This window comes from Eubalaena glacialis, chromosome 11 (genome assembly GCF_028564815.1).
Source record: "Eubalaena glacialis isolate mEubGla1 chromosome 11, mEubGla1.1.hap2.+ XY, whole genome shotgun sequence".
NCBI classification, from domain to species: domain Eukaryota; kingdom Metazoa; phylum Chordata; class Mammalia; order Artiodactyla; family Balaenidae; genus Eubalaena; species Eubalaena glacialis.
Window position 1 is genome coordinate 10,601,349 of NC_083726.1, and position 22,575 is coordinate 10,623,923.

A 22,575-nucleotide genomic window follows, 5' to 3' on the forward strand; every position below is an offset into this window, starting at 1 on the left:
CTGTGACTGGCCGTGAAGGTTCCGGCAGACAAGCAGTAGCTCCGAACCTGAGGGTGGGAGAGGCTGCCCAGACATAAACCAAAGTTTTCAGTGTGAAAAATCAGGAGACCTGGGCAGCAGAAGACAGTAGAGTTTGGAGCCAACTCTGCTTTTTTTTATAACTACGTGACCTCAGTCAAGTCACTTAACTCCCCAAGTCTGTTTCCTCATCAGTGAAATGGGGATCCTACTAAACCCGAGCTGTGAAGTATAGGCAATGTATATGGATTCCTTTCAGCACAGTCCTGGCAGTAGGTGTTCAGTAGTTCCTTCCTGAAACCCAGCACTTCCACGAACATGCACGCAAATTATGGCAGGTCATTAATGCTCAAAGGATTCTTGTGAGATGCAGATAAGATACTGAATATGAAAATGTGCTGTATGCTGTATAATGCTTTATGAATCCAGGGATTAAATAATTCAAACACCAATAACGAATGCATCAGGAGAAAGTATCTCATGACAAATGGGAAATTACATATTGTTGCCCTTGTCCACAGATGCTCCCCAACAATAATGAGATGACAAATCTGACTCTAAAGAAGATCCTTTATTGAGACCTATTTAAAAGATTTCACTCCCTGATTTAAATAAACTTCAACTCAGTTGACTGGCCGATGGCTGAGCTAGGTAAAGGCTTCATGGTGGCAAAAACACTCCCCACCTATGATGACATCAAAATAGGTTCCTGAGTAGTGTCAAGTATGAATATACTCAGGGTCTCTGTCCCATCTTCTTCAGGGTTCGATTAAGCTGGAAGAGAAAGAAAAGCAAAGTCAGATATGGCTTTTTTTTTTTTTTTTAATTTATTTGTTTGTTTGTTTTTGGCTGTGTTGGGTCTTCATTGCTGCACGCGGGCTTTCTCTAGTTGTGGTGAGCAGGGGCTACTCTTCGTTGCGGTGCGCAGGCTTCTCATTGCAGTGGCTTCTCTTGTTGCGGAGCACGGGCTCTAGGCACGCAGGCTTCAGTAGTCATGGCACGTGGGCTCAGTAGTTGTGGCTTGAGGGCTCTTGAGCGCAGGTTCAGTAGTTGTGGCGCACGGGCTTAGTTACTCTGCAGCATGTGGGATTTTCCCGGGCCAGGGCTCGAACCCGTGTCCCCTGCATTGGCAGGCAGATTCTTAACCACTGTGCCACCAGGGAAGCCCAGTCAGATATGGCTTTTTCACCAAACCTTTTCCTACAGTGTGCACGATCGCCAGGCCAGGCCGCCCCTCTGACATGAGCATGAGTTGTCTACTACCATGTGTAAAAATGCGCGGTTAGGTCCTCCACCTGACATTCTTATGGTGTCACACAATTCATGCAGCTTTTTCTATCTGCCCTTCACACTCAACAAACACACATCCCATACTGCTCTGCCCATTTTATAGACAGGAAAGGGACTCAGGGTGGCTAGACTTGCCAGGGCTGTATTATTATCCTGCAGGAGGAGTCTGGTAGCATGGACCACAGCACAGCAGTGACCTCTGCTGGGGCACTCAAAGCACCAAGACGCAGTGGCTCTAGCTATGGCTACAAAAAGTGACTCACAAGACCTCTCCAAGAGCAGGATGTGGAATGCACCAAGTCTGTCAGAACAGAGCTTCATGGTCTCAGCCTGCAGAAACTGGCCAGACCTGTCTAAGTCAGAGAGTAACTGCCAAATGGTGAGGGATGGGTAAGAGCAGGCAGTGAATCCACCCATATTAGGAAATACCAGGGAGAGAGAAAAGAGCTGGCCACCCGCAGCAGGAGATCTTGGAAAGAGATGCTCCAGAGAAGGCTGACACAGCAACTCCTACAGGCCCAACCCCACTCCCCAAACCCCAAGCAGCCAGCCAGTCTAGCTTAGAAACTTAAAGGGCCAATTTCAGGCTTTCCTGAAAACAGAAATGAGAAATAAAAAATTTATAACTCCCCACCCAGTTCCTAACCTCTGTCCCCAGCCCACACACCGCTCTCTCAGACCTCTCACCTCTTCAAATTTGTGAATCTGCCGGATGAAGAAATCCCCATAGCGCCTGGCCACCTTGGTGTCTGCGATGTGGATCATGTCCTATGAGAAAAGCAGCCAGACAGGAGCAGTGAGGGAGAGCCACTTATGGACCTGCAAATAGCAGTGATGCTAAGTGCTAGATAAACCCCTATGGAAGAGCATTACCAGTCAGTAGCAACTCTTTCGTTTTAGATGGCTGATTTTTATTTTCTTCTTGTTAATTCATTTATTTTATTTTCTAGTCTTTTTAACGAACATGAATCTTTTGGCAATAGTAACATTTAAAATAGCATTTTATTCTTATACACTGTTTATGAGTATAAAGTTGCAAATTAGTCTAGATTTTAAATTGTTTTTTAGCTCAAAGTATTTTGTTGAGCACCATTTTACTTGTAAATTATGACATAATCTAGGTTAAGACCCAAGAACTTTCTGAATCTCTTTGATAGGATTTTTTCAAGTCAAGGATGAAAAAAGTCAAAAAAAATAGAAAGTATTTTGCCAAAGACAAACCTGAACCAATAAGGAACAATAATAAAAACATGCAATTAAAAACATTTTCATGTAGGAAATTTAAATCATATTAATTTAACCTGAATATAACCTCACAGCAAAATTTTATTTGTAATAACCAAGTTGCTAAATCTTGGGAGAAGTGTTTTATTAAAGACCATCCAGATGGTTGGGACCAGTTCAGCTGGGTCACTAAAAGGGATGGAGGGATGGAGCAAATGACTGATATTGCCAAAGAACGTGTACATGTCAGGCATTGGGAATAAATTCAAAAAGGACTTTAGCTAGCTGATGTGATACTGCAGAGGACAGACAGTTCTGATACTTAAAAACATGACTTAAAAACAACACTGAAAAACTTCCACTACAGACATGTTTCTGCTTTTGGTGAGTCTGTTCATGGCAGGGACAGCCAAGTTCTGCCAAACACGAAGCCTTCAAAAAGCCATGAAGTCTAAAATGAGAGGATCTGGTTTAGCAAGATGAGCTTCCAAAAACAAACTACCCAAACTGGCCAAGCAATCCCACAACTAGGTATATATACCCAAGAGAATACTGTTCACACAAAACTTGTACACAAAAATTCACAGCAGCATTATCCATAATAGCCAAAAAGTGAAAACAGCTCAACTGTCCACGAACTAATGAACAGATAAACAAAGTGTGGTGTACCCAAACGGTGGAATATCATTCGGCCGTAAAAAGGAATAAAGTACTGATACCTGCTACAACCTGGATTAAACTTGAAAAAATGCTCAATAAAAGAAATCAAACGCAAAAAGCCACATATTTCATGATTCCATTTTTAGAAAATATCAAGAATAGACAAATCCACAGAGACAGAAGGAAGATCACTGATTTGCCAGGGATGGGGGGGAAAGGAGGAATGGGGAATGCTGCTAATGGGCAGGGATTTCTTTTTGGGATGACGGAAATGCTGTGGAATTAGATAGCAGAGATGGTTGCACAACATGGTGAATACACTAATAATCATAGAATTATACCCTTTAAAGTGGTGAAGTTTGTTATGCAAATTTTATCATTAAAAACTGTCAGCCAGGGCTTCCCTGGTGGTGCAGTGGTTGAGAATCTGCCTGCCAATGCAGGGGACATGGGTTCGAGCCCTGGTCTGGGAAGATCCCACGTGCCGCGGAGCAACTGGGCCCGTGAGCCACAACTACTGAGCCTGCGCGTCTGGAGCCTGTGCTCCGCAACAAGAGAGGCAGTAACAGTGAGAGGCCCGCGCACCGCGATGAAGAGTGGCCCCCGCTCGCCGCAACTAGAGAAAGCCCTCGCACAGAAACGAAGACCCAACACAGCCAAAAATAAATAAATAAATAAATAAATAAAACAAAAAAAACCTGTCAGCCAAAAATAAATTAATTAAAAAAATTAATTTTTATTGGAGTATAGTTGATTTACAATGTCATGAAAAAAGAGTATTTAAATTAAATAAATAAAAAGTAGTTGTTTCTACCAAATGTAAAATAGATAGCTAGTGGGAAGCAGCCGCATAGCACAGGGAGATCAGCTCGGTGCTTTGTGACCACCTAGAGGGGTGGGATAGGGAGGGTGGGAGGGAGGGAGATGCAAGAGGGAAGAGATATGGGAACATATGCATATGTATAACTGATTCACTTTGTTATAAAGCAGAAACGAACACACCATTGTAAAGCAATTATACTTCAATAAAGATGTTTAAAAAAAAAAAAAAAGTAGTTGTTAGCAATGGATAAACACAAACATATGTATGGTATAGGTCTTGTGAGGTTATTTGTCTCTTAGGGTTGTGTATCCCTAAGAGATGTTGTCTACATATGTGTGTACTGTAGACCAACATCTTTCTGAAAGCAACCAAAAATGTAGGATATTTTAAAAAATTGCCTCATAGGCGCTTCCCTGGTGGTGCAGTGGTTAAGAATCCGCCTCCCAGTGCAGAGGACACAGGTTTGAGCCCTGGTCCGGGAAGATCCCACATGCCGCAGAGCAACTAAGCCTGTGCGCCACAACAAAGAGCAGCCCCCACTCACCGCAACTAGAGGAAGCCTGCGCGCAGCAAGGAAGACCCAACACAGCCAAAAAAACCCAAAAAACAAAAAACCCAAAAAAACACCGTATGTGTACTGTTCAATAGCCAAAAACCACCCAAATGTCCACCAGTAGAAGAATGGAAACACCGTGGTCAGTAACTGCAGTAGAAGTTGGACCATCACACATCACAGAACAATAAGCATGACTGACCTACTGCTACATATGACAACGGTGGATGGTGATTCTCTCAAATATAATGTTGAGCAAAAGAAGCTGGACAGAAAATAGCACATACTGCATAATCCCATTATATCAAGTTCAAAACCAGGCAGCACCAATCTAGGGTGGTACAAGTCAGGACAACGGCTTCCCACCCACTAAAGTACTTCCAGCAGTCTGCTAAGCACCCTCCCCCTTCTTCTCCAACCTCATCTCCCACCACAACCTCCTCCCAGGCCACTCCAGCCGCACTGCAGCTGTCCGGGCTCGCTCCTGCCTCAGGGCCTTTGCTCTAACTGCTCCCTCCACCTGGAATGCTCTTCCTCCAGATATCTGCTCGCTAATTTCCACACCTCCTTCAAGTCTTAGCTTCAGTTTCACTTTCTCAACAAAGTCTACCCTGAGTACCTTACTTAATACCGCAGCCTGTGCCTTCCACCACCATTACCCCAACTTACTCCACGGCACGTGGCAACTTCCAAACTACTACACACTTTGCTTAATTATAACGCTTTTTGTCTATTTTTTTAACACTAGAATACCAGCACAAGGGCAAAAATCTTTGTTGATTTTGTTCAATGATGTGTCCCAGATGCCCAGAACAGTGGGTGCCTTAGAACCTAGCCCAAGCGGCAGTCATACCTTATCGATGTAGAAGTCGACCTCAGAGGCTGACTGAAATTCGCCATCGAGGGCAGAGATGCCACTGGTCCACACCAGGTTCTTCATTTTGTGTTTGAAGACAAGAAGCTGGATTCGGAACTCCTGCTCAGTGAGGTCCAGGAAGCCGGCCAGCTTGGCCACAGGCATGGTGGTGTAGAGCTTGAGGAAGCTGCGGATGGTTGAGAGTTGGGCCTGCTGCTGCACCTCATCAGAAAACACCTTCAGCTGCTGTAAGAAGGGCTCCTTGTGGTAATTGGGGTGTACGTTGTCATAGTTGGGCACTACAGGTGACAGGAATTTGGGGCAGGAGTAGCTGAAAAGTTCCTCGTAGACCTGTGGGTCACCTTTCTGCATGCGTAGCATCTTGTCCCCGTACTTCTCCCGCAGCTGGAGGTGAATGCTCTCATCGATGCGCATGGGGTACATGGTGAGGGCGATGGCCAGCAGGGCGTGCATCTGCTCATTCTGCTTGTTAATCTGGGGGTCGGGGGAGAGATCGGTGCAGGGTCAAGTGAATGGATTTTCTGAGGTCCCCACCATCCTCCCAAGTACACTCTGTACAGACCTTCTGACTTCTCCCTTTGTCTTACACCCTTCAGCTAACTTTCCCAATGTCTCCTCCAATCCTCCCTCTAGCTCTACAGAACTTCTGGCCTAGTTCCAGGTCCTCTGTAGTTGTTTCCTGGATTCTTTACTGGTACCTCTGTCTCGGTCTCACCAGTCCGACCTACACATCACTGGCAGGTCAATCGTTCCACACCAATTATGATCAATTCACCCAGAAATCTTTGATGGCACTTAATGCCTCCAGAATAAAGATTAAATACTTTAGCTGGGTAGTGAAGGTTACCCCAATCTGGCTGTTCTCCTGCCTTCTAGCCAAAATGATTTATTGTGCTACTACATGACCATACTTCCAAGTCTCAACACCTTTGCTCTGCTTAGAAACCTGCTCCCAATTCTATGCATGTTTTGAATCCACCCTCCTCCAGGCAAACTGCTTGAGGGCAGTACCCACATCTAACTGATTTTAAACACCCACAGCCCAGGGAACACTCTAGGCACTACTGGGGAATAAAAGTGAAACAAAAGATACTGTCCTTATCATCAGGGTGTTAATGATCTGAAGTAACAGATGTAACAAAGAAAACACGTAGAGTAGGCTAGCCATTAAAAAATCATCCTATTGAAAAAGCATATAAAATAGCAAAATTTTTGAAGGCGTTTACCCAAAAACTGTTGGCATAGGTGTGTCAGCTGGTCAGAGGCTTCCTTACCATCTCATATTTGTACGTGGTCCTCTGGAACATGCTCTTGGTCCTCTGGATGTAGAGAAGGATGTTGGCAAAGACCCGGATAGCATCCTGGTATCGACGCATCATCAAATATGCAAAACCGACATAATAGTATGTGGTAACCTGGCACTCGGGCACACGAGAATACATGCTCTGTGGAAGGAGGCAGAAGCAGCATCCATGAATCTCAAGACCAATTCATCCCAGGTAGGATCTGAAAGTTTCTGGGGCCTAGTGTCAGCTGAGGTGGAAGCACTGAGAGCTCCCTGCAGATGCCCTGAACTACCCAGAGGAATCCTGGCTCTGAAGTCATAGGCTCTGAGTGCAGATCGTACCACTTACTGATTATGTGACCTGAGGACTCCATTTTCTTGGCTGTAAAAGAAAAGGACTGGACCAGGTAACCCTAAAATTTCTTTCAGCTCTAAAATCATCTACACCTCACTTTCACATTCTTTCTTGCTTTCTACTCCTTGCTTTTCCAAATAAGCCCTATAAGAGAAGGACAGATAAGATACACACACGTCCAACAAAAACGCACCAAGTTTCTGTGGCTAGGAAAACAACCACTGCTAACGTATGATTACCTGTGCCACTTTAGAACTAAGTAAGTCTTTCATTAATTCTTGAGTGAAAGTTGAAAAGTAAAAATCTGCCAGCATCAGTCTGGTTTGAAAATAGAATCAAAAGACTGCTGAATATTTTAAGTGTTGTTAAGCACCAAAGAGAAACCACCTGGTCCAGGTTCAGATTTTCCCTGCAGTGGTTTTCCCAGTTCTTGTCTCAATTTTCCACTGACCTGGGGAGGAATCCTCTTTTATTCTCCGTGAAATCTATCCTAATAATAGATCAGAGTCTCTCTTGAAGCAGACAGACAGACTTTCTGGCTCTGGGAAGGTGGGCCTGAGGAAACAGGGAATGAATTACCTTCTTGTTCAGTTCGATGTTCTCCAGCACCTTGATGGCCTGGTAGTAATCCCCCAACAGGGAGTGCAGACGCAGAAGCCCCACCAGGCTGAAGTAGCCAAGCATCTTGTAGAGGGAGTGCCGTCCATACTCCCCAGCCACACTCTCAGGGTCACCTGAGAGAGACACACAGACACTGTGAGCACTTCAGCAGGGGCAGTGGAAGGAGGGCAAGCCTGACCCTTGAAGTTTACCCTCAGTAAACTCTTCATCTACTGCCAGTCTCTAAAGCTTCCTGCAATAGAGAATAACTGCCTTCGAAGGAATACCAAGAAACATCATGCCTGGCCTTATGCTAAGCTTACATTTCTAAGTCACCTAAGGGGTGTGGCAGGCCCCCCCAACCATACACACCTGAGAATATGAGAGGACCCCTCTCATCAATAAGAGTTACTCGGCAAGGCCCCTCCTTTCAGGAAGTCCATGAAATCAAAGCTATCTTCCTAATAACACTATTTAGGTGTGTTCCTATTTACCTTCCTAAGATACTATTTGCCTTTCTCACTGAGTTGACATTTGCACTGATGGTGCAAAAAACAACGTGGGTAAAACTACGGACAACTTAGCATCAATCGGATAGTGGCACCAAACTCTACTGTCATCACTGTATTCTTTACTACCACTCACCTGCAATAAAAGAACCAGCCACTTTCTTCTCCCCACAAAACCCCATTTTTACTTGAAAAAATAACTGATACACAGACTATGAATAGAGACATGGGTATTTTCTCAAAACTGAGTGCAGTGAGCCTGTTAAGATGTCAATGAAAACAACTGGCAGTGTTTGCTGCCAATGAAAATTTGAGCTTTTAAGTAAAAATTAGAATTTCATAAAACTTCTATCTGCCACTATGAACTCAACAGCTCCCCAATGAAGACCTATCTGATAAGGATGATGGTCAAAGTAACAGATGTGGTTTCAAAAAACTGTATAATTGGGACTTCCCTGATGGTCCAGTGGGTACGACTCCGAGCTCCCAATGCAGGGGGCCCAGGTTCGATCCCTGGTCGGGGAACTAGATCCTGCATGCATGCCGCAATTAAGAGTTCGCATGCCGCAACTAAGACCTGGCGCAGCCAAAATAAATAAATAATTAAAACAACAACAACAACAACAACAACAAAAACCCCCAAAAAACTGTACAATAAAATGCGTCAACTTTCAGAAAATCTTGATAGCTCAATGAATCAGTATTTTACAAAATCACGCACGGGTAAAAAAATTCATGCAAGCTGCAGGATAAACCAATAAACTTTAATGTAACAAAGTATAAGTTCACTGATAAGGCTTCAGATTCCACACTGCAACTAACCTGTATGAAACTACTCCCTGTCAATTTCTGATGCAGAACCAGAGAAGAGCCAGGCTACCTGTAAAGGCTATTAAGTTTCTCTTCCCTGTCCCAATTCAATATCTGTGTGAGGCCAGATTTCCCTCAGATACTTCAACCAAAACAGCATATTGCCATAGACTGAGTGAAGAAGCAGGAGACTCCAGCTCTCTTCTATGAAGCCAGACATTAAAGAGGTTTGCAAAAACACCACTCTTCTCACTGTAACAAGATCTGTATATAGATAAACCTTGTGATTCTTAATCTTTTAAGACTGTAAAGTGGTCCTCACACCAAAAAGTTTGAGAAGTGCTTATCTAAACAAAGGCCCTGGAGAGGCAGTAGAAGTGTTTACAAATGCAGCTCTCAGGAAGTGCTTGTTCAGTCTGTCGGCCAACAGACTGCCAAACCCAGCAGCCCCCAGATCAGCCCTTGGCTCCTGTTCACACCCAAATACCAAAGAGGAGCAGCCCATCGCTCCTCCGCACTACCCGCAGCCTCTACTCATGACGCACAGACGGCAGGCAGCACTCACCTCCACTTGTGTACACCTCCAGCTGTCGGTTGATGTTGGACTTGTCTACTAGGGAGTGAAGGACATTGAGGACACTGTGAACATTCCAGATTTTGGGATTGGAACGAAGGAAGTCGATCTCCTCCTCTGACTTCTTGGCAGTCTTACAGCGGTACTGACTAAACGACTGAAACTGTTGAGGAAAAAGGGAAACATGCAGCAGTGGCGTTAACGCCAAAGGGACGGCACAAGCGCACAACACGCTACTGCTACCACTTCTCCCGCTACACCAGTCTGTGCACTACTGGTTCTTTCAAAGCCATCTTTGATTAAGCTGTGGATTTGTTCATTACTATGTTACTTATTCCACAGCTAAGTAAAAAGCTCTAAAATGAGAAGTAATTTGTGGAAAAAAACATTCAATTTGGAGTCAAACATAGTCTAAAGTTACTTAACGTCTCTGGGCATTACAGTGCCGTCAGCCTGGCCACCAGAATCAGGTGGCTTACAAGAGATCTACTCATACATGGTAGAGACGGGGCAGGTACCTGCATGTGTGTGTCTTCCCTTCCAGAGGTGACCATCAGTTCACCTGTGACAGGAACCCAGTCTGAGTCACCCCTGTCCCAACCACAGAGCCTGGCCAAGTGTAAGGCACACATAGGGTACATACCACAGCTATTTGTTTGGGGCAGGGGTTCTATCTGGGACCAGCACTGGGCTGGCTCCATCTGTCACCCAGAGACTAGCACAGGAGACCTAGTTACTGTCAGAATTAAAAGCTCCCTGGTTGATTTCTGGTGCACACACAGGTTTGGAAACCAGGGACCTAGAATCTAGGTTCTAGATGACCTAAGATTACTTTTCAACTCTAAAATATCATCTTCCTCCAAGAGTGCAGGAGAAAACGTTTCCAAATTTACAATAAACAAATAGTATCGGGGCTTCCCTGGTGGCGCAGTGGTTAAGAATCCACCTGCCAACGCAGAGGACACAGGTTCGATCCCTTGCCTGGGAAGATCCCACGTGCCGCGGAGCAACTAAGCCCATGCGCCACAACTACTGAGCCCGCGCTCCACAAAGGGAAGCCACCGCAATGAGAAGCCCACGCACTGCAACGAAGAGTAGCACCCGCTCGCCGCAACTAGAGAAAGCCCACACGCAGCAACAAAGACCCAACACAGCCAAAAATAAAAATAAATTTATAAAAAAACAAAACAAAGAATAGTATCCAGAATAATAGAAGGAATTCTCATAAGCCAAAAAGAACAAGATCATCCAACAGAAAAATGGGCAAAGGATACTGATGATCACTTCGAAGAAAAACAGGATTGGTCAATTAGCAGGGAAAATGCTCAATCTCTTCAGAGAAATGTAGATTAAAATGATTACCATTTCTTTCCTATCAAACTGACAAAAATTAGATCGATACCATCCGGTACAGAAAACTTGTTCTCAAATGCTGCTGGTAGTAGTATAATTTGACACAGCCTTTTAGGAGGGCAGTAATTACTATTTATTAAAATCCAAAGTGACAAAATGTTCTATATCTTAATTGTGGTGGTGTATACATTTGTCAAATCTCATCAACGGTACACTTAAAATTGGTACACTTTATTGCATGCAAATTGTGACTCTACATATCTGACTTAAAAAAATTTTAAAAGCAAATATCCTTCAGACAACAATTCTACTTATAATCATCCCTAGAAATAGACTTTATCTGTAACACATACACCAGAAGAGTGGTACACCATGTACGTGGCACAAAAGAACAAGGCAGGTCTCTATATGATGACTATCTTTCCAGACAGTAATTGATGCCTCTGCAAAGGCAAGGAAGGAAGACATTTTCACTTTATCTGCAGTTAAAAAAAAAAAAAAAATCTCAACAATAGCAACACATTCATATATTACTGCATCAATACAAATAAATGAAAGACTGGTGGGGAATACGGAGCAAAAAAAAAAAAAAATTTTTTTTTTAAATTTTAAAGACGACCAAAAACAACAAGAATAAAGAAGAGAGCGGTGGGGAAGAGCCCCTCACCCCATGCAGTTTAACTGGTGTTTTCTTCTTAAGCGGTTTACAGTGCTCTCACTTTTCACAAAGACCGGCTGGAGGAATCACACCTGGCCCACACTGGCCAGTCTTTGTTAGAAGCAAGAGCACTTAAACCCCTTAAGAGAACACCAGTTAAGCCCAAGGAATTAGGATTATCTTAAGACGGATGAAGAACCTTAGCACAGATGATCCTCCCTGACTTGCTGCTGGCCAACAGGACAGCCAATCTAAAATTATGCCAAATAACAAGCCAAGGAGCCAGAGAGGGCAAACAAGGCCAGTGTGGTTTGTGGCCTTCACTGCACAAAGGCACTGAAGCCTGCCTTGAGCAGGAAGCCTCTTTCTCAAAGAGCCCTAGGAAGGTTTCCTCAGCTCACCAATCACAACTTATCAGCACTCTGTACTCAAAGTCTCTTTGATCCATGGGGCTCAAATAACTGCTTTATTAGGAAACTGATTTCTCCTGAAATACCTAGTAAGAACTGTGCCATCCCTGTAAAACATGGAAAAGATGTTTTTCCAAAATCAATTGTTTTATGTTTTTTAGCAACAGCACTCTGAGATAGGTAATTTTTCTCTTTTGATAAAAACGTTCCTTCATTCTGATCCAACACATACTCACATCACCACCACCACAAACAAGATATAGAATCTTTCTCCTGTAGGCGAGGAAAGTGAGGCTCAGAGAGCTAAAGTAACACGTCATCACTACAGAGCCACCAGGTGGCAGCCCCCAGACAAGTATCCACTCCTAGCTGACTCCAAAGCCTGGAAACCTGTGTTCTTCCTGCCAGACCACCTCTCAAGGTCAGTTAAGAACGTGGTTAATGTCAGGAGCTCAGTTCTCCAGACTTCTGAGTTCAGAATGGAGCTCTTAGACCTCACTGATTCAAAAAACCACAACATAGAGGCCACTTCCACAGGGTATTTCACACTACCCTAGGGTGGCTATGTACCATGATCTTTTTAACAACACAAACAATGGTAACAGCTGCTCCTTGTCTGGACCAGTTTTTTCAAATTAGGCCAAGGCTGACCAGATACCTGGTAGATGAACTCATCGATGATATCCCAGAGCCACTGGTTGGGGAGTTCAAGGGGAGCAGGACCATCAGCATCTGGGAAGAGACCACAGAAGAGTCAGACTCCATCAATGACTATGCCCATTCCGTAAGGCTGCAGAATGCATTCTGTAATTTCTCTCTTAAAAGGACTATGAACCACAAGACTTCCCCCTCTTCCCACCTGCACATTAAAATCCTGCTAAAAAGAGCTGAAGGCCAATACGAGGTCTCATCATAACCTCAGACTCACTGAGAATGTAGTTGAAGAGATTGCAGTAGTTGTAATAGGATTCAAACCTCTGCTCCAAGGAGGGTCCCCCCTGTAAAGAAAGCAGAGAAAGGAGGACACATTTAATCTAAATGCGTTCTACTCATGGCCTGCCACTGACAATTGAAAACAATTACAGCTGATCCTTGAAAACACAGGGGTTAGGGGCACCAACCCTCCAGAGTCAAAAATCTGTGTATAATGTATCGTTGACCCTCCACATCTGCAGATTTAACCAATGGTGGATCCTATAATACTATAAATATTTATTGAAAATATCTGCAAATAAGTGGACCCGCATAGCGCCAACCCGTGTTGTTCAAGGGTCAACTATACATGAGAATTGACGTCGGCTCTCCCCTTCTTAGCATGTAAGAGCACTCCAGTGACAGGGAAGATAGTTAAGTGCTACAGCAGTTCAAAGGGGCACTGAATACCTGATGCCAATGGTCAAGTTTTATGCCAAAAACTTTAACTGACCATTAAAGATCAGGCATATAGATCTGGCAAGGCAGAGGAGTGAGGGGAAGGTGTTTCAGGAAAAACAGGACTAATGAAGGCAAAGAAGTAAAATCATGGTGCTTGAAGGTTAGGGAGTAAGGCAGACAATGCTACACTGGGCTACACTGGGCCAGAAATGCAGAGGTCTTACAGTGCCAAACAAGAATTAAGCCAGGGGGTCAGCAAATCCACCATCACCTGTTTTTGTAAATAAGAACCTTAACTGGAACACAGCCGTGTGTACTCACTGTCCATGGCTGCTACAAAGCTGAATAGATTCGACAGAGACCATTACAGCCCTCAAAGCCTAGAATACTCTCTATCTGGCCCTGTACATAGCAGGTTGCTGACCCCTGATCTAGACTTCATGTGGCTGGCAACTTAGAACCACTGAAGATTTCTGAGCTGGGGAACAACATGATGTATGGTGTATTTTGTGATGGAGTAGAAAGAACACTGCCTTGGAGTCTTAGCCCCTGAAAAATTAGATTATGAAGTGAAAGTGCCTAATACAGTAAATGCTCTTTCAATGAAAACCTCCCCCTCCAACTCCCCCCCAACATGTACGTGAAACTGCCCCATCTGGTACCTAGTGAAGAGATCACGGGGTCAACAAACTTCTGCTGAACCTTCATCTACAGACCAGAGGAAAGATCAGAGGTGGCAACCAGCCATACTATGGGTTCTGATGCCACGTTCTGCCGAAAGCCATGTTATACAGGCTGGCTAGATTCCCAGCCCAGCCTGCAAAGTACCTGAGCCATAGCATCAATGATAGGAGAGAATCTTTACTTTCTATCAAATGAGGTAGTCAGAGAGCTCACTGGGATGCCAGAAAAACATGGCCCCCCGCATTACTTTGGCAACAAGAACTCCTTCACCTACCACCACTGATGGTGGGGGGCTCCTGGGCCAAGGCCAGAGCTCTTGTCAGGTCAAGTCATCCTCAGGGGGATGAGAGTGAGTGTGAGAAGCTGGGAACTCTTTAGATGGAAATACCCTAAGGAGACTGCGGTGGTAGTTTCTTTCATTTACACAGGCACATACACGCTCCAACAATTAACGTGTCAACGTGGGGGATCAGACACTGGATTAGAGCAGCGAACAAGACAAAGTCCGTGCCCTGGTGGAGTTTACCCTCTAGTAGGGGAAGCAAACAAAACCCAAATAAATAAGACAATGTCAGAGAGTGATATGTGCTCTGAAGTGTCACACAGTATGGCTAGGAGCCAAGGGAAGGAGGGAAAGATGCAGGAAATGAGACTGGCAAGGAAGCCAGGGGCCAGGTCAAGCAGGACCATGACTAAGACTTGGGATTTTATTCTAAGTATGATGGGAAGTCATGGTAGGATTGTGAGGAAGGGGGTGACTTGATGAGACTATGTTTCAAAAGGATCACCATGGTTACTAGGTTGAGAATAAACTTAAGCGGGCAAGAGTGGAAACTGACACCAGGTGAGCAGTTATGCAGTCATTCAGGCAAGAGATAATAATGCCTTGAACTAGAGTAGGTATGTGTATTTTTTAAAGATACAATGCTGTATGCACACCTAACAGACTACAGTACAGTGTAGCATAACTTTTTTTTTTTTTTAAGATTTGTTATTTATTTATTTATTTAAAAATAAATTTTTGGCCGTGTCGGGTCTTAGTTGTGGCACGCAGGCTTAGCTGCCCCGCGGCATGTGGGATCTTAGTTCCCCAACCAGGGATCGAACCTGCATTCCCTGCATTGTAAGGTGGATTCCCTACTGCTGGACCACCAGGGAAGTCCCTAGCATAACTTTTATATGCACTTGGGAACCAAAAAATTCATGGGACTGGCTTTATTGCGATATGCACTTTATTGCAGTGGTCTGGAACCAAACCTGCAATACCTCCAAGGTATGCCTGTAAACAATGTAGATGGTATTTTAAGAGACTTAGGGCACTCTAAAATTTAGAAATCAGGAAGAAAAGAATCCAGCAAGTGCCCAAAGTTGGAAGAGTGCGGTAGAAAGAACAATGATGTCACAATAAGACAGGCCTAGCTTCAAAGAGTTTTGCCATTTACTAGCTGCACGAATTTGAGAAAAAGCAACCTCTCTGCACCTCAGTTTGCCTACTTTGCAGGATCACCATGGGGATTAGAGACATGCAGACGTGTGCCAAGTGCCTAGAATTGTGCCTGGCACACAGCGACAGTTGTATGTATTTCTCAGAGGGCAGGAGGCTCAGTGGCAATGCACTGAAGGGAAAAAGCAAGGGCATTCAAAGCGGAGGCATCCGAAGGTACCTGGGAACACACTTTTAGGATGACGTCCTGCAACCCAGTGCATGTGGTAAGTGTCCAGTCAAGAACTGTGGGGATAAAGAAATTAAAAAGGATGGACAGGCTATGCAGTGGTACCATTTGCCTGAAACAGACACCCAGCTTTCTGGGTTCAATCATTCCCTCCATCCTTTCTTAAAAGAAAGCTCAGAAAACATGCCAACCACTCTTGGACACTGAACCAATATAAACTAGCAATTGTTTTCCAGGGATAAAAATGGCATAGAGTTTAAAAACTGCCAGCAACGTTTAGATACTCACACTGACTTTGGCATATATGTGCCTGTAGTATAATTCTTTGTACAGAATCAGAAAGACAGCATCTGAAAGAGATGGCAGAGGGGTGCTTTAGTAATCCACCAAACAACTGGGGTCTTCTGGCAGTTTTAGCCCTTGGTAGGAAGTAAAGTGGTAAATGTGATTTCAGAAACCAAACAACATCAAAATTCTAACACACCCCAAGAATACATGCAACGAGAAAATTCATTTCCCATTTTATTCTTTCAACCTCATCTTAATCTCGTTCAGGACCATTTCCCTTCACCATTTAGATATTTTTGCCATACAGTTGCTTAACCAGGACGTAAATACTAATGGCTCCATGGAAGGCGATATGACAGTATCAAAATTGCAAATACATGGGGATCTTTGACTTAGACATCCTATTTTAAGGAATTTGTCCTATTGATATGATGCAACCATTAAAAAGAAAGAAGGGGGGGAGACTTCCCTGGTGGCGCAGTGGTTAAGAATCCACCTGCCAACGCAGGAGACACGGGTTCGAGACCTGGTACAGGAAGATCCCACATGCCACGGAGCAACTAAGCCCCTGCGCCACAACTACTGAGCCTGCGCTCTAGAACCCGCTAGACACAACTACTGAGCCTGAGTGCCACAACTACTGAAGCCCGTGCGCCTAGAGCCCATGCTCTGCAACAAGAGAAGCCACTGCAATGAGAAGCCCGCACACCGCAACGAAGAGCAGCCCTCTCTCGCTGCAACTAGAGAAAGCCCGCGCGCAGCAACGAAGACCCGACGCAGCCAAAAATAAATTAATTAATTTTAAAAAAAGCGGGGGGGGGAGCTCTTTGGATATCAGTGTTGTGCAGAAGTTAACATACAGGTCTGAGACTATTACCCTTAGAAAGGCCTGCTGGTAAAGTTGGTCCTTGCTTGGCACCTGGGAACCTAGATTTCAGGAGGGTTTCCCACCAATCTCATAAGGGTGGTCTGCTATTCCTAAACTGTTTGTGCAAACAACATGGTTTATACTGAACACTTGCTTTCCTTCTGGGAGTCTGGAATTTCAGTACATGCTAGGCAGAGGATGTACCTACACGACCAGCCCCCAGTAAAATGCCTGGACACTGAGTCTGTAATGATCTGCTCTGGTAGCTCCATAGAAAGCCCCACAGCTGTCGGACTGAGTCCTATGAATCCTCCTAGCAAATAATCAAATCTGGGGGTGGTCTTGGGAATCCTGGAGCTGCAGAATACTCTCCAAAAATATAATAAATTTTAAAAATGGAAAGAAAGGAGCATCTATTTAGTCTTTGTGAAAAAGGAACAAGTTATTCCTAATTGCTTATATAGGCAAAGAATATCAGAGGAAGGATAAACAAGAAAATGGTGAACACTAGATGGCTCCAGAGAGAAAAACGGACAACTTGGGATAGAAATGGGAGGGGGATTTTTATACCAAATCTTTTATACTTTGAGTCCTGTGAATCCTTACCTGTTTAAAAACACGTATTACAGGACTCCTATTGTGCTCAACATACACAATATTATATTCTTTATACGCAAAATATTAAACAGAGCATAACGTCTGAGCAACACGGAAATACATTTAAGAGTGAGTTCTAGCAAACGTATGGACACCAAGGCGGGAAAGTGGCAGGGGGGTGGTGGTGGGATGAACTGGGAGATTGGGATTGACATATATACACTAATATGTATAAAATAGATAACTAATAAGAAGCTGCTGTATAAAAAATAAATTAAATTAAAAGAAAAAAAAAAAAGAGTGAGTTCTAGGACTTCCCTGGAGGTCCAGTGGTTTAGAGTCTGCACTCCCAATGCAGGGGGCACAGGTTCAATCCCTGGTCGGGGAACTAAGATCCTGCAGGCCACACTGTGTGGCCAAAAAAAAAAAAAAAAAAAAAAGAATGAGTTCTAAACCTGAGTAACGATGATTACACTAATGTTTAGTATTCAAAAAATGTTAGCTGTAACAAAAGAAGTGAAAGACTTGTACGTTAAAAAACTACAAAACACTGTTGAAAGAAATCAAACACCTAAATAAATGGAAAGACATCCCATGTCCATGGATTAGAGGACTTAATATTGTTAAATGGCAATACTCTCCCAAATTGATCTTCAGATCCAACATGATTTCTATCGAAATCCAAGCTGGCTTCTTTGCAGAAATTGACAAGCTGATCCTAAAACTCACATGGAAATTCAACGGACTCAGAAGACCCAAAGCAATTTTGAAAAAGAACAACAAAGGTGGAGGACTTACATTTGCCAATTTCAAAACTTAATCCAAAGCCACAATCATTGAGACAGTGTGGTTGGTACAAGCATAAGGATACACATAGATCAATGGAATCAAAGTGACAGTCCAGAAATACACCTCTACATTTACACGATAACAGATTTCGGGAAGTGTCAAGACAATTCAATGGAAAAAGAATGTTCTTTCTGAAAATTGGTACTGTCTGGCTATCCACATGCAAAAGAATGAAGTTGGCTCTTCTTACTTCACACCATATATAAAAGACACCATCAGAAAGTGAAACGTGAGAGGAGGCCAGAGAGCCCATTCTGGAGCAACTGTAATGACCCCAAAAATTACAGAGGGAAAAGGAAGCCAGTCAAGACAAAAATCCCAATTTCAGCTTTCACCACATGTGAAACACCTCTGTCCCCTCTTCATCTATTCAGCTTTCATTCAACAAGTTACTTACTAAGGAATTTACTATGTACCAAACCCTGGGGAAATAAAATGGCGAGCAAAACAGACACAGATCGTCCTGAGCTTTCTAATGAGCCTCAGTCATAGGATCCCATCCAACACACAGGACACAAAACACTCACACCTACCGTTGCCAACCTGTGGAGCAATGGTTTCAGCCTCAGGCCAAGGTGTATTTTTGAAGAATCTTTCAGTCAACTTGGTCCAGCTGAAAATCAAGAAAAAATATTCTAGAACTCCAAAACAGGAAGGATCTGAGAAGAGACAATCCTCATATTTTATAAATAAGTACCCAAGCTCCGAAAAGGGAAGAAGTCACGGAAACAGCCAGGGCCAGAGCCTCCAAGTCTACAACTTTCCTCAACCCAATTCTACACCCCAGAAAATCTTTCTTAATAAGGTGAAACATTTCTTTTACATCAGCTAGGCACCTACCAAGCTCTTCAGGATCAACTCCTGCCCCTGTATCATGAACTCTAGTCATATTTCACTGCTAACTGTTCCCTGACTTGAGAACTACCTTTTAGACACCCCCATCCCCCTCCCTTAGCTTTCCACCTCCCCTTCCACTTCCTGGAGCACTGTGCCTCCTCCCCCTCTCCAAACATGGAAGCAAATCAGTCTGTTTGTTGCAGTCTGATGCCACAACAGCCCTCGAGCATCCAACGCAAACACTGCTGCCCAAGATGCTTCACAACCCTATTTCCTTGATGAAGTCTTTCCTGACTATCCAACTCTGATTGACCTGTCTCATTTCTAATGCCCATTACATAAGGGCAGTCCCCTCAAAACCAGAAGCAACCCCTCAGAGCTCGGCTCACCCTGTTTTGTGTTGAAAAGTTGTCCAGCACAGTTTAGAAATTAGGTTCTGGTGACAGACTGGACAGGTTCAAATCTCAGCACATCCACTTAACTAGCTATGAGATTTATCCTTTCTGTGCTTTGTTTTCTCATCTATAAAATGAGGAAAACAACAGAACCTACTTCATGGGGTTACTGTGAAGGGTAAATCACTAAATACAGAAAAAGCACTCCGAACACTGCCTGATCTATAATGATCATACATATTATTGCTATTATAATTATTGATAGTGATGGTATTATTTCAGGCCTTGTACAAGTTCTGGGCAATGAGTTCAACAAAATAACATGTCCCTAGCCCCCAAAGAATCACAGAAACCCCTCGGGCACTCTCTTTACAGAGAAATGAATAAACATCACCCCTTTTTAGAGACTGCATTACTAAGCCAGTCTCACCCAGTAAGAGATCATTTCAGCCAATGGCCCATACCTGTTCTCATAGATGTCCTGAATCTCATATACCTTCTGGTCAATGACATCGCTGGAGACACGACTGGCCTGTAGCTCATACACTTTCTGGTCAATTAAGTCCGAGACAGTTTTGTGGAAATACTGGATGAAATTTTTGATCACTTCAGGGATCACCTGATAGGTCTGCTGTTCATACTGACGTTCATAAGCCAGATCCTGCTTCGGATCTCCTAGAGATTAGATATAATAAATACTTCAAATCCACATATAGGACGTAACAAAAGGGCAAGGCCATCCCCAAACAAAACTCAAGTCTATAAAATCGGGTATAATTCCTTTTTAAACACTCAGAAATATAAATCCTCTCCATGTCACTCCCAATTCCCACGGGCCTGTTTCCTCAGAACATTTTCCCACTACTTATTTATTTACTGAAGTTATTTATTTGCTTATTGTTTCCCGCACCAGAACCTAACGTCTATGAAAGCAAGAACCCTGTCTGTCTTGCACCCAGGTGTACCCTCAAGACCTGGAACAGTTATGGGGGGGGAACTGTGCGAAGGGCAGTAAGTAGTAGGCACTTAATATTTTTTGAATAAATGAACGACTGCCATTTTCTACCCATATGACTTGGTGCAAGTAACTAAACTTCCCTGTCCTCAAGTTTTCTCACCTGTAATATTAATTTATGTCTTTATAGGACTGCTGTAAGGGGTAAATGGAATACTTCACACCAAGTACCCAGAACAACACATGGCACTTACTAAGTGCTAAATCAAACCAAGTTACTGTAACAACTCAGGAAACATCAAAAACCTTCCAAAAAAGATTTCACTTGGACTTGGTTTCAATCACTTTAATTTTTCACAACAAGATTTTCTTCTTCAGCTAATAGCTTCAACAAGGAAACCACAGTCAGGACAGGAACCCTTCCCTTCTGAGACTTTGAGGTGGACCATGAATAAGGCCTGGTTTAATAGCTCTCCTGCTGAGAGCTAGTAACTGACTCTAAACCTGGACCATCAAGACCTAGTTTTAAGCAGGTGCCCGTCAGAGCTGCTCTGAGACATCCAAAAAGGTGCCAATCCCTAGAAGCTGGCCAGACAAACCTGTAGACTCACCTGTGTGCATATCATAGTCGCCCGAGTAAGCATAGGGATCGTAAGCAGCCTATAAACGAAAGAAACACAGACAAAACAGTCACCAATTCGTGAATCCAAAATGCTCGTTCTAGGTTCTAAGGATACAAAGGTGAATAAGACACAGTCTCGTTCTTTGAGGAACTCAGACGCCTGTGAGAAAAGGGAGAATAAACAGACAATGACAATACCGCGTTACGGCTGCAATAAGGCAGAGCAAAGCACAAGAGGCTGTGGGAATCTGCGGGGCTTGACAAGACTGAACCCAGACCATAAGAAATCAGAGTGCAGTTACAGACACACAGAGTCCTATAACTAGCCTCCGTTCCCGGACTTGGAAAAGGAGAGGACCAGGGGACCGGACACACGAGATGGGCGGGCCGAGACGGGCTGATGAGGAGCCGGGAGCTGCGGGTGGCAACGGCATGAGGAACCCGCAAGCGGGGAGGCCGGCTGGGGCTGGTCGCGGCCCGCGAGTGCTCCCGGAGAGGCCCGAACACCGTCTCCCCGCGGGGCACAGCATCCAAAGAGCCCTGCCCCTGTCGCGGAGCTCAGCACACGCTCAAGACCAGATTACCTCAGACTCGTAATCGTCAGCAGGATACGACATGGCTGCGGCGCTCGCGGACCTAGCCCGGAAAGAACGGAAAAGGCGGGCCTCGCCTGCCTCTTGACGCCGGAAGTCCAGCCCCTTCGAGGCTGCCGGGAAACCGGAAGCTCTTCCGGGGCCGCCGGAAATCTGAGCCAGCCATGTTTGGAAGGGCGAAAGCAACAAACCCATACGTTATTCCTCCTTCTTCAAATAGAGGCTCTACAAGGAAGGTGATTCTATAATACTTGCCAAAATTTAGAAACAAACACGTGAACTATTTCGGCGTAATAAAGGATGGGCAAAGTAGTTGAAACAAGAAGTAATGCCACTCAAAAGATGGCTGACAGCTTCCTCGGCCGCCCTCTCGCGTGAAGGGAAAATCGGATATGGGGGGGCCTGATCGTAGATTTAGCTGCAGGAGGTTTGCCTGCGGCAAAAAAAAAAAAAAGTCTTCAAACGTTCCGCCCTCAAAAGTCTAAACTTACTGGGTGTAAAAGTTGAGGCTTAGTCCAATACAGTGAAAGGGCATTGAGAAAAGGCGCCCGCCGACTTTGGACGTTAAGGTTGGAGCAGGCAAAGATGAAGCCAGCTGTGATGTGAGGAGAGTGTCGTGGGACCCACCCTCTTGTGCAGCCTTGAGCGCTGTGGGTGGTGGTCGGAATCTGGCGTGGGGGTGGGTTGGGCTCCTGAGGAAACCCTAGAGTGAGGGACTGGGTTATAAAACAAACCAATACAAACCGATATGTGGGTGAAGGGCCTTAGTTTAGCCATTTAGAATAGCAGTGCCACGCCCCAGCTCCTTGTACCGCGTTTTTGCTTTGCGTTCCCCCGTTGT

General features: G+C 44.3%; 1 protein-coding gene across 2 annotated transcripts; it reads right to left on the bottom strand.

The window, feature by feature from the left end:
* Nucleotides 1-570: 570 nt before the first annotated feature.
* Nucleotides 571-21,830, bottom strand: EIF3L (eukaryotic translation initiation factor 3 subunit L). Of its 2 annotated transcripts, XM_061204914.1 has the most exons (13): nt 21,726-21,830; nt 21,131-21,179; nt 20,029-20,239; nt 18,866-18,945; nt 16,019-16,080; nt 12,928-12,997; nt 12,658-12,731; nt 9,570-9,741; nt 7,665-7,819; nt 6,720-6,890; nt 5,422-5,919; nt 1,996-2,076; nt 571-792 (listed from the first exon to the last, which is right to left on the bottom strand). In XM_061204914.1, the coding sequence occupies exons 1-13, from the start codon at nt 21,756-21,758 to the stop codon at nt 754-756; spliced, it is 1,695 nt and encodes a 564-aa protein (XP_061060897.1). In that variant the 5' UTR covers nt 21,759-21,830; the 3' UTR covers nt 571-753. The 2 variants fall into 2 exon arrangements, with proteins under 2 accessions (XP_061060897.1, XP_061060898.1); XM_061204915.1 differs by lacking the exons at nt 18,866-18,945; nt 21,131-21,179; nt 21,726-21,830 and having other exon boundaries at nt 20,029-20,107.
* Nucleotides 21,831-22,575: the final 745 nt, after the last annotated feature.